Source organism: Trachypithecus francoisi, unplaced genomic scaffold (assembly GCF_009764315.1).
Source record: "Trachypithecus francoisi isolate TF-2019V2 unplaced genomic scaffold, Tfra_2.0 Lachesis_group1, whole genome shotgun sequence".
In the NCBI taxonomy this organism is placed as follows: Eukaryota; Metazoa; Chordata; class Mammalia; order Primates; family Cercopithecidae; genus Trachypithecus; species Trachypithecus francoisi.
The window spans coordinates 37,115,221-37,128,582 of NW_022681454.1; the positions used below are offsets into that span (position 1 = coordinate 37,115,221).

General features: G+C 38.4%; 1 protein-coding gene across 1 annotated transcript in view; it reads left to right on the forward strand.

Moving 5' to 3' along the window:
- The window catches only part of NWD2 (NACHT and WD repeat domain containing 2), a 208,995-nt gene that overhangs the window by 105,486 nt on the left and 90,147 nt on the right, over window positions 1–13,362 (forward strand). Inside the window, exon 3 of the mRNA XM_033213947.1 lies at window positions 2,116–2,232. Coding sequence (XP_033069838.1) covers window positions 2,116–2,232 — 117 coding nt within the window. The remainder of the gene's footprint in view (window positions 1–2,115; window positions 2,233–13,362) is intronic.

The following is a 13,362-nucleotide window of genomic DNA, read 5'->3' on the forward strand; positions in this document are numbered from 1 at the left end:
AGCCGGAGCTCTCCTGTATGAGATGTCTGTCGACCCCTGCTGGGAGATTTCTCCCAGTCAGGAGGCATGGGGGTCAGGAACCAACCTGAGGAGGCAGCCTGTCCCTTAGCAGAGCTTGAGCTCTGTGGTGCTGGGAGATCCGCTGCTCTCTTCAGAGCTGATAGGCAGGAACATTTAAGTCTGCTGAAGCTGTGCCCACTGCCGCCCCTTCCCCCAGGCACTCTGTCCCAGGGAGTTGGGAGTTTTATCTATAAGTCCCTGACTGGGGCTGCTGCCTTTCTTTCAGAGATACCCTGCCTAGAGAGGAGGACCCTAGAGAGGCAGTCTACTTACCAGCTTTTCTTAACCCATTGTTCAATCAAGGCTATTATTGTCCTTCTCAGGACAGGAGACCAGATTAGCATGTGAAGGGGATTCTGCTTCCACTGAGGGAGACACTTTCTCAGCATTTGCAGCAGCTCTGGGATATCCTTCCCAAGGATGGTGAGGTGGAAAAGTTCATCTTTTGTATTCTAAAACATTAGAAACAAATCCTAGTGTGGCAGGATATTAATTTACCAAAAGGTACTCTGTGGCATAGAAAACACCTACAAAGATTAACAACAGATAAGCCATAAATATTTTCTTTATTTTTTCGTTTTCTGGAAACATGACCCTTTGCAAATTGTGGGCTGTCCAGTATTTAACAAATTAGACTATTTTATAGCCCTGTTTATTCTTTTATTACTAGATAATTTCTGTGCCCTTCTGAAGCTCAGTAATTTACAGCTCTGTCCAGTGGAACTTACTGTGATGTGAAATACTCTGTATCTCCTCTGTCCAACATGAGAACCAGTATGGGGCTACTGAGCACTTGAGGAACTGAATTTTTTAATTTTTACCCATTTATTTTTACTTTTTAAGGAGCCCCAGCTAGAGGCTGTCAAATTGGATAATGAAGTTACCTTCTTTGATGTCCCCTTTCTTCGTACTGTGTGATTAAACTTTGTAAGATAGATTAAAGCATAGAGCCCCCAAAATCAAAATGCTGATATTTTCCTATATGATGGAACCATGGAATGGGCCATGAGAATATTTTTTAAAGAGCTGCCGTTTATCTATCAGCCTTCTTAAACACTCAGATGCACTTAGACAAAGACCTGGAACAATCCAGATCTGTGGGAGCCCGTAGCCAAGAAATGGGAAGCACACAAAGTCCCCAAGATCTGCTGGGGCCACAAGGGAGGACCCATACTCTGAGCTTCCATCTCACCAAATGCCATGCAAGCAGGAGGAAAAGAGTAGGGAGGGTCTTGTTTCCGCTTGTGGGAAGCAAGGAAAGGAAAAGAAATTTTCAAAGCTACAACTGGGAACATTTACTTTATGCAGATAGCAGTTGAGTGAAGGTAATAAAACCCAGGATGCTCTCCATAGCACTTTTCAAAGAGCAAACTTGTAAAAGTTTGTTATAGACTGCCAGAATCTTCCTTAGTAGTCTTTGAAGTAGGGAGACAGAGGATCCTATTATCCTCGCTTTTCTGTAAGGCATACCTTTCATTTTCGCCAGTACATGTTTTTCAGATATATGTTGATGAAAGCCGAACTACTTACAGATAAAACAGACATAAGCAAAATATCTCTCCTCATATGATAAAGTGTGATAATGACAGGGCTTTTTTTTTAAAGAAATGTAGGTGTTTGACTTACAGTCAGTGTATAGTAATATTTGTTATGGTTTTCCTTTCTCATATTAATACTTATGGTAACATTATATACGTATGGTGATTTAATTGTCTCAAGTACTATGGTAACCTCATCCCAGCTGCTTCAAACCTTAAAATTCTGTTTCCATTTCAAGACAACAAAGGCCCATGCTCCAAAACCTTCAACAGTTAGCATTTCATTTCCTCTGGGCCCATGTCAGCAGTGTAATCAGAAACAAAATAAGAAATTATAAGGTTCATTCCCAACTCATCATGGAATGAAAAATCTCTTTAAATGGATCTTAAAAATCACCTCTGCTCTGTAAGAGAAAACATGCTGCAAAGGGAGATGTTAAAAGTCACATTAGCTTGACATTGTAAATAAGAACAAAGCCCACAGGTAAATTAATGTTCTTCATCCATTTGTCCCCAGGTCATAGATCTGTACTGGGGAGTGGAAGAAAATGACTGGGACAGCCCAGAGCTCCAGAAGACCCGCATGAAGCTGCTGGAGGATTGCTTGAAAACTTCTGCAGGTCCATGTTTTGTTGTGGGTATAAAAAAACTAATGCTTTATATTAACTTTTAGATGAATGTGAGAATTATTGCTGATTTGTGATTCATAAGGGGCTTTTTAAATGAAGGGAGAAAAGACTTTTTTATGTCTGTTTAAACATTTTAAGCTGTCTCCTGGCTCTCAATGTGTGAGAACAAAAAGCTTCAACTTTTCTTAAGAAGTGCTGCAAATTAACGGTGAATAATTTGAAATGGTAATCAAAGGGATGACTTGGGTTTGACGATTTCTACAACACCTTGTGATCACCAATAAGGATTACTCTTTCGACCTACAATCTTTATCCTAGGTTTTCTTATCTTATTCTATAATCTATTCCATCATAGTGCTTCTATTTGTTAACACTAGAATTTCTGGCAGTTTTTAACAAAATGACTGAAACGTTGTTAAAGTGAATCAAATATACTGTGTCTCATCTACCAGTAGCAAATGGTGCCCTGTGAAAAAGTTTCTTTCTACAATAATTTTCGGCTACGTCTTCATTATAAGCTAAAGATCAACAGAGAGATTTCAAGTGGAACATTATTATTAATTCATCATTATTTTCTAAAGAATACTCACTCCTCTGTGTAAGCACAGTGGTAGTAAGATAAATAGGCCATACTATGGCAGGTGATTGTGCAAAATCACTGCCTTAATTTAGCTTAAGAAAGACTTAACCTTGAATCCAAGCAGATCCTACCAATCAATAAGGGAAGTTGCCCTTTTGAACATAGGTTGCTCTAAGACTGACAGATGAGTGTTAAAATTACTAGGGAGTGCTATGAAAAAAATACCACATCGTACTGTTAAAAACTAGGTTCGATATATCAGCAAAAGTGTTCTCAATATTTATTTGCATATCCATCTATGTTTGGCTCTACATAAGATCAGAAAGACCTACAGAGATGGTATCACAAATCTGACCAGCTGATGGTAAATTTCTTACCCAGGCTAGTAAAGTGTATAAAGGCTGTATCAGATAATGTTTGTAGTATTCCATATATAGGTAAGTCGTTTACTCAGTAACTACTTGAGTGCTACTGTGTGCCAAGGGCTGCTCTTAAGTGCTGGGGGTATGGTAGGTTGACTCATACAAAATTGTTATTTTGTGGGCCAGTTCCTTATGATTCAACCTTAGAACTGAACTAAGAAGATAAAATTTTTTGCTTTCCTGGAGCTTACATTCTAATGTGGGTGGAAGGGGGAGAGGGCAGGCAAAAACCAAGTAAGTAAGATAAACAGTAAGTCAGATGGTGATAAGTGCTACGGAGAAAAATAGAGAAATGAAAGAAAAGAGAGAATACCAGCAAGGGGAGAGACTTGCTACTTAAGATAAAGCAGTCAGAGAAGGCCTCACTGATAAGGTGACTCTGAAGGGGAGATGGAAAGAGGGGCAGGAAAAAACCAGATGTGGATATTCCAAGTCAGGTATTCCAGGAAGAGGGGTTGGCATGTTCAGGGAACAGCAAGCAGGCCTCTGTGCCTGGAACAAGTCTGAATAGGGAGGAGGGCATGGGATGTGGGGGACATATCATGGGGCCTTGTCATCTTTTATTTTTAAGAGTAAGAAAACTATTGTTATGGCTCAGCATAATTGGGAACCATCGATTTTGGAAAGGTAATTTCAGTAAGACAATTCTATAATCTTCAGGTTGACTTAAGGTTTTACCTTGAGTGACAGGAAAAACTGCAGAAGTGTTCTGAGCAGAGGAATGAGGTGATTTGACTTGTATTTTAAGCATGGCCTTGGCGGCTGGGTGAGGAAGAGGGGACAGAGCAGCCAGACCTTTAGACAGCTACTACAATAAGCCAAATGAGAAAAATACATGGTTTAGGGGATTTGGGGAATGAACACCTGAAAACAGTGTCCTGTGTCCTGAAAAGAATGCAAAAAAGGCCTGAAAGTTGGGTTAAGTATCTGAAGAACAAGCAGTGGAAGAGATATTTTTTCCCTGGGTCATCGGAGGATGGAACGAGGAAGCAGATTTCAGCTTTGGATGAAGAAGTTAAAGGATATAGCTTTCTCTCAGGTTTTTGGATCCAGTTTCCCTGGGTTCTGACCTGACATTTCATATCTGTGCAGCACTGCAGGAGTTGCTTCACTATTCTAAGCCTTAGATTTTTGTCTGTAAAATGGAAATGATAATAGTAGTTATCTTCCTCATTGGGTCATTCTGAGAATCAAATGAAATTACAGGCACTTTTATAGTATTTCACACATAGTAACCCGTTAAAAAGTGTTGATTGTTTCTTATTGTATCGTTATTATCTATCATAGCTGTCTAAAGATGAAATCACCTGGCTCAAACTGTAGTGACGCATCACGAAACAAGTGTTTACCAAAGTGAAGAACACAAACCACTCTGACAGGGGTGCTATAGAACAGACTCAAATATTGGAAGACAGGTTAGGCCAGATTCCGTTATGCTTAGAAAGCCAGATTTGGGAAGCATAACCCGCTATGGGAGTGTCCTGGGAAATCTCAATTACTGTGATCTCCACAGCTTTACCATAATCCAGGCTCGGAAATTCAGGAATGAGAGAGATGTTCTCCCCCTTTCATAACCCTGTCGAGTGCCATCCGTAAGCTAACTAAAATTAGACATGACTCTGAATTCCAGTAATTTGCTGGTAGGAAAATAAATAAAGACTGCAAGTTTATGCAGGTTGTGAGAGCAAAGGTTAGCTGATAGAACGGTAGCAACATCTTGATTGAGCATACACAAATCATTTATCCCTCCTTCTGCTGCCCTGTTACATGTTTAACCTCAGAGAAACCATGACAAAACCCCACAGATAGAGCTAGGATTATTCACCCCAGTGATCCTGAATCACACAAGGCTTATATCTCACTGCTTATAGAAACAAAATAAAAGTACACCTTTTATGGCCTTTCCTGTTGTAACTATGGTAACAACTGGCGTGTGTGTGTTACTTTTTAGCTCGAGTTTCCTCACCCAGTGCTCCCTTGTGGATATTTCTGGAAGTCATGATGACCCCTGTGGGATGCAGAGCTTAGCATAATACTTCCCCTAATGCTGAAGTCTTTGGCAAGGAAATTCACCACTGCCGAATGGAAGAAAAAAAAAATGTTTTTGTATCTTCAAAGGCTTCACAGACTTTAGCCTTTATGTTAGATCCAAATAAATTAAGGACAGGATGAAGCTTTCCTTTTAAACACTCAGGGAATTGAGGTCCAAAGGGAACTTGGTCTTCAGTATTGTTCGTGCTTGGCCTTTTTCGACTTCATCCCCTAAAAGTTGTCATTTAGACAATGACCCGAGGTTCCACTGACATGCAAGCTGTGCGGTAATTCTGGACAGCTGTTTTACACACGTTTTTGACCACAAAGAGATGAGGGTGCTAGAGTGAGGGGGCCTGGAATATGTCTGGTCCTGCTCTCAAAGGACTAGCTTGGGAGACATGTTGTAAAGCATACGTCATCTTACCAAGAAGAACAACATTTGAATACATGTGTAGAGAGAGGCAAGTACAGTGGGAAGAGCCCAGAATTTTGATTTTATAATCAAATAAGAGCCCTGGTTCTCAGGGGACAAGTCACTAACTTAATTGTGCTTTAATGATCACATCTGTAAATATGGGAAAATAATAATAAACTAAAAGCAAATTTTGAATCAATTTCAAAAGGTTGTTGTGGGGACCAAATGTGATGATATATGTATGAATTCTTTGTAAACCCATAAAAGGCTAACAGCCAGTAATTTTAGACCAAATAACTTAAACTGTGACTTACATTATTTTCCAGTGAGAATAAAAAGTTTTCATGTATATTAGGCATTTATGTGCTATTATAATTTTTCCCTCTGAAAACGCCAATAATAATGAAAAAAGTATTAAGGCTTTATTCAGACAGTCAAATGTTAAAAGATTTTAATTCATTCTTATGTGTATATTAATAAAATGTAACATTTGTAAAATACATATGGTACATATTTATTTTATTTTTCTAGATATGAATTTGATCACATTTACTGACTAAAAGCTTTACCTATCCCCAAGGAGGGATTCTGACCAGGGCTGCCCCTAGCAGGGAGACAACTCACAGCTGAGTAACAAAATCATCTTCATCACCTTTTAGATGTAAAAAATTGCTTCAGCCTTTGCAAAATGTGGAAAGTTCAACAGAATCTCCCACACCTACTTGTCGCATTCCCTACTCCATAGAAAATCCTTTTGTAGCAGGAGAGGAGTATGGCCTTTTGGAGACAACAGAGGTCATGTGATGCTAATTCTCTCATTATCTCATCGCCATCCTTCTCCATGGTGCCTATTTATAGGGAAGAGGGGGTTTTCTTCTTGTCATTGCTCCAAATGTGGAGTACCCAAAACAATTGCTTATAGAGTTTGAGCATTGATCCTGGACCCTGAATACAGGCCTGCCTCTTGTCAGAAGTTGACAGAAGTAGGTGACTTCAATCAGAAACAACAAAGGTGACATTACAACCGATCCCACAGAAATACAGAAGATCCTCAGGGACTATTATAAACACACCTATGCACACAAACTAGCAAATCTAGAGGAAATGGACAAATTCCTGGAAACACAATCTCCCAATATTGAACTAGGAATTGAAACCCTAAGCAAACCAATATTGAGGTCCAAAACTGAATCAGTAATAAATCTGCCAACCAAAAAAAGAAAGCCCAGAACCAGATACATTCACAGACAAATTCTACCAGATACACAAAGCAGAGCTGATACCTATTATAGTGAAACTATTCCAAAAACTTAAGGAGAAGGATCTGCTGCCCAGCTCATTCTTAAAAACCAGCATCACCTTGATACCTGGCAAAAGACAAAACCTGGCAAAGACACAATGAAAAAAGAAAACTACAGGCAAATATTCCTGATGAACATAGATGCAAAACTCCTCAACAGAATACTAGTAAACCAGATCCAACAGCACATCAAAAAGTTAAGTCACCATGATCAAGTAGGTTTAATTTCTGGGATGCAAGGTTGGTTCAACATACGCAAACCAATAAATGTGAGAAACCCACATAAACAGAGTTAAAAACAAAAACCATATGATCATCTCCATAGACATGGAAAAAACTTTCAATAAACATTCCTTCATGATAACCCTCAGTAAAAACAAGACATTGAAGGAAAATACCTCAAAATAATAAGAGCCATCTATGACAAACCCACAGCCAACATCATGCTGAATGGGCAAGAACTGGAAGTATTTCCCTTAAGTACTGGAACAATATAAGAATACCCACTCTCACCACTCCTATTCAACACAGTACTGGAAGTGCTAGCTAGAGCAATCAGGCAAGAGAAGAAAATAAAAGGCATCAGAATAGGAAAAGAAGAAGTGAAACTGTCTCTCTTCATGTATGATGTGATTCTATACCTAGGAAATCATAAAGACTCTTCCAAAGGGCTCCCAGAACTGATAAACAATTTCAGTAAAGTTTCAGGATACAAAATCTATGCACAAAAATGAGTAACATTTCTATACACCCATAACGTTCAAGCTGAAAGCCAAATAAATCAAGAATGCAATTCTATTTACTATAACCACAAAAAAAATCAAAATACCTAGGAACACATCTAACCAAGGAAGTGAAAGATCTCTACAAGGAGAACTACAAAACACTACCAAAAGAATTCACAGATGACACAAACAAATGGAAAAACATTCCATACTCTGGATTGGAAGAATCAATTCATTAAAATGTTCATTCTGCCCAAAGCAATCTATATATTTAATGCTATTTCTATCAAACTACCAGTGTCATTTTTCACAGAACTAGAAAAAACTATCCTAAAATTCATATGGAACCAAAAAAGAGTGTGCATAGCCAAAGCAATGATAACCAAAAAGAACAAAGCTGGAGGCATCACATTATCCAACTTCAAACTATGCTGTAAGGCTACAGTAACCCAAACAGCATGGTGCTGGTACAAAAACAGACACATAGATGAATAGAACAAAGTGGAGAACCCAGAAATAAAGCTGCACACCTACAGCCATCTGATCTTTGACAAAGTTGACAAAAATAAACAATGGGGAAAGATTTTCTTTTCAATAAATCATACTGAGATAGCTGTCTAGCCATATGGAGAAGAATGAAATTGGACCCCTATCCTTCACCATATACAAAAATTAACTCAAGATAGATTAAAGGTTTAAATGTAAGACCTCAAACTGTAATAATCCCAGAAGAAAACCTAGGAAATATCATTCTGGACGTCGGCCTTGGGAAATAATTTATTACTGAGTCCTCAAAAACAGCTGCAACACAAACAAAAATTGACAAGTGGTACCTAATAAAACTAAAGAGCTGCTGCGCAGCAAAAGAAACTATTAACAGAGTAACCAGACAATGTACAGGATGGGAGAAAATGTTCAAAAACTATGCATCTGACCAATGTCTAATATCTGGAATCTATAAGGAACTTAAATAATGGAATGACCAAAAAGAAAAGCCCATTAAGAAATAGGCAAAAGATATGAACAGACACTTCTCAAAAGAAGACATACAAGTGGCCCACAAACGTATGAAAAAAATGCTTATCAACACTAATCATCAGAGGAATGCAAATCAAAACCACAATGAGATACCATCTCACACTAGTCAGGATGACTATTATTTAAAACTCAAAAAACAACAGATTCTGGTGAGACTGTAGGGAAAAGGGAATGATTATACATTGTTGGTGGAAATGTAAATTAGTACAGCCACTGTGTGAAAAGTGGTTTGGAGATTTCTGGAAGAACTTAGAACTACCATTCAACCCAGCAATTTCATGATTGGGTATATATCAAAACAAAAAATAATAAGTCTTTCTACCAAAAAGACACATGCACTCACAGGTTCATCACAGCACAATAGCAAAGAATCAATCTAGGTGTCCATGTCTAGTGAATTGGATAAAGAAAATGTGGCACATAAACTCCATGGAATACTACACGGCCATAGGAAAGAATGAAATTATGTTCTTTGTAGCAACATGGATGAAGCTGTAGGCCATTTCCTAAGTGAATCAACTCAGGAACAGAAAACCAATTACCACATGTTCTCACTTATAAGTGGGAACCAAAAGTTGGGTACTCATGGACATAAAGATGGCAACAGTAGAAACTGGGGACCACTCAGCCACACACACATGCTGCCATCAGTGGCACAGGAAATGAGGGAAGGGGCAAGGGTTGAAAAACTACTGGATACTATGCTGAGCACCTGGGTGATGGGATCAGTCATATCCCAAACCTCAGCATCATTCAGTACAGTCAGGTAACCTGCACATGTATGCCCTGAATCTAAAATAAAAGTTGAAATTATATATAAAAAAAGCAAATGGCTGGGCGCAGTGGCTCACAGCACCAAAGTGCTGTAATCCCAGCACTTTGGAATGCTTAGGCAGGTGGATCATGAGGTCAGGAGTTCAAGACCAACCTGGCCAACATGGTGAAATCCCATTTATAGTAGAATACTAAAAATACAAAAAAATTAGCTGGGCATGGTGGCGCGTGCCTGTAATCCCAGCTACTCGTGAGGCTGAGGCAGGAGAATTGCTTGAACCAGGACCCAGGAGGCAGAGGTTGCAGTGAGCCGAGATCACACCACTGCATTCCAGGCTGGGCTACAGAGCGAGACTCTGTCTCAAACACAAACAAACAAAAGTAGACAACTTACACTGTGCTGTCTTGAGCAACTAGAGTTTGAAAACCTTAGTTACACTATTGGAGAATCCATCCCCATCCCACCACGTGTGTGGCATCCCTGGAGGATGCTCATAGCATCTGACTACAGTTCCTCAATCCACAGTGTGGATGAGGTGGAAATTTGCTGTAGGAGAAGCATTGGCAGGTGACCCTAGGAGACCCAAGCCTGATACCATGCATGCAATGAGAGGAGCACCAATTACCACTGATGGAGGCAGGTAAGAGGTTCTTCCTTGACTTCACGTTTAGAGGGGTGTTCCCATGTCTTAGAATCAGGACAAAAGGAATCTTGCCTGCAGTATGCTTTGTCAACTCCCTGAGCTCTCAGTGAGCCGACACTCATATAGCATCCTCATCAGGGCTATAAGATTACACACATATAAACAAACACAATCTATCAGCACTGGGTAAAGAAGCAGCAGAGACCAAAAGAATGTGCATATCACCATTGTTGCTTGAGTGTAAGCATATGTCAAAGCAGACTTCTACCTGCACTTACACACACACACACACACACGGCCATCAGTGGCACAGCTAGCAGGGAACAGAGAACGGGTCATGCTCATACCCACCACAGGCAGCTCCTGGCAGTGGACCCTAAGCCCAGCATGCACAAAGTGAGAAGAAAGAAGCCCAGAGAGCTACATTTTGAACTGGGCCATATTTTAAACCAAAAATATGACAACTTAAGGGACTGAACTGTGAAATCTGTTGTTATTCAGCAAGTTTGTTTTTTCACTAGGCAGAAGAGTAAAGACAAGACAAAGTTTGTAGCTGTAACTGAAAAAGACTAACATTCTATTTTTGCATATCATTGAGTGACACTCAAACTTATAGCATATAGGTCAGTTCCTTCTCACCTTCTCACCACTCTCCTTCAGGTTAAATTATGTCTCCTTACGGTTTAGTTTCTTTAAATAATTTTCAGTAGAAGAAAACTATAGGATAAGATTTCATAAATCATTTGAAATAATTACAGTATTTTTTAAACCACTTGGCTTTGGAAAGTATTTCACATTTATCCATATTCCAGTATGTTTGTTTTATCATTTTAGGTATACAAAACAAAATACACACATGAAAACTTAAAATAAGTACTTAATTTTCATTTGTATTTTAAAGTGTGGGGGGCGGGGGTTGTATCAATTAGTTCTAACCTTTATAAGTACAGTTCTACCAACCAAAATATATTTTAAAATGGGAAAATAGTCATCGATTTGAACTGGAAATTCATCTAAATTAAACAATCTAGCTTAAAAAGATCTTTCTTACAAATTTTATTTAAATAAAAATCTAAAGCCTCAGATTTTCCAGGTATTTTCCTCATATAGTCCAGAGAAACAAAGGTTTCTATACTTATAAAAATGTTTGTCCAGTTGAAATCAACCAGTTATCATAGCTCTGAAATAGGTTTCAATAATTAGTGACGTGATATCACCAAAAGAGTTTTAGAATGGACAAACATGGAAGATTAGCTTTCTTCTCAACAATATTTAATTGTCTGGTGAAAACCAAGAGGGCCGTTGAATTAATTATTGCTAATATATTAAGTATTTCCACAGTAAACTTTTACTAACATATAAGCTATTTCCGTAGCTTAAGCTTAGTTGGTATAAGAAAGCATATTTTTATATGATAAAAAGAATCACAGAGAAAATGTGAATGGGAGAGTACTCAGTCTCTTTATAATTTAATTGGTAAAGAAAAATGTTCACTTTTATAGCTATAGTCCAAAGGACTTCTAAAGTAGGCCAGCAACAACTTTTTAAAAAGGTAAAATGTAAACATCGTATTTTTAAAAAGATAGTAGGGCTGTGGAGACAAACGGGATTAGGCATAGTCAATTTCCAGAAGGAAATGAGTCATTTCTTGGTAAGCTGGCTTTACAGATAGAGGAACCCCAAAATCACTGGGAGTTTTCTCCATGAGATATTTGCAGAGAATTGAGCAACATGGGAGGCTAGGAAGCTGGGATGGAAAGGCAGAATAAAGTCTCCAATAATATCTTTGGGTACTGGAGACGAAGTCCACTAGAATGTAGCACAAATATTTAACTGGTGTTGCCTTTGAGGCATTTTAATTCAAAGCAAACTCAATCTAAAATTGCAACCTAGCCCCAGCCCCATTCAGTTACTAATGGGAATGTGATAAGCCTCTCATTGCCCTATCAGTCTAACATAGGAAAGGAAACCCTAAACAACCATTATTTTAAAAATGAAGTTCAGAATACAGTGAAAATTACAAGACATGCAAAGATTCAAGAAAATATGACTAATTTTGAAAGGAAGACTGAAGAATTGATGAAACAAGTAGAAAGATGACCCAACTATTTTATTCACTGTAAATAATTTAAACCTTCCTATTAAACACAGGTTCAACTGTATGCAGTTTGCAGGAGTTCCCTTTAAAGGAAAGGGCGTAAATCGGTTAAGAGCAAAATCATAAAAGTATATATATATACACACACATATATACTTTTATGTATATATATATGTGTGTATATATATGTGTGTGTGTGTGTGTGTGTTTGTGTGTGCGCCATGGAAAGACTAACCAAAAGAAAATTACATCAACATCATATAGTAGGTTTTAAGTTAAGAAGATAAAGTAGGATGTTTCATAACGATAAAAGGTTCAATTCAACAGAAAAATGTAATATTTCTTTTTTTAGTATTTTTTTAAATTTTTTGTTATACTTTAAGTTCTAGGGTACATGTGCACAATGTGCAGGTTTGTTACATATGTATACATGTGCCATGTTGGTGTGCTGCACCCATTAACTCGTCATTTACATTAGGTATATCTCCTAATGCTATCCCTCCCCTCTCCCCCCACCCCATGACAGGCCCCGGTGTGTGATGTTCCCCTTCCTGTGTCTAAGTGATCTCATTGTTCAGTTCCCACCTATGAGTGAGAACATGTGGTGTTTGGTGTTCTGTTCTTGCGATAGTTTGCTGAGAATGATGGTTTCCAGCTGCATCCATGTCCCTACAAAGGACATGAACTCATCTTTTTTTGGCTGCATAGTATTCCACGGTGTATATGTGCCACATTTTCTTAATCCGTTTTGTCATTGATGGACATTTGGGTTGCTTCCAAGTCTATGCTATTGTGAATAGCGCCGCAATAAACATATGTGTGCATGTGTCTTTATAGCAGCATGATTTATAATCCTTTGGGTATATACCCAGTAATGGGATGGCTGGGATCAAATGGTATTTCTAGTTCTAGATCCTTGAGGAATCGTCACGCTGTCTTCCACAATGGTTGAACTAGTTTACAGTCCCACCAACAGTGTAAAAGTGTTCCTATTTCTCCACATCCTCTCCAGCATCTGCTGTTTCCTGACTTTTTAATGATCGCCAAAATGTAATATTTCTATATTTGTATGCACCTAATAACATGGCTTCAAAATATAAAAATC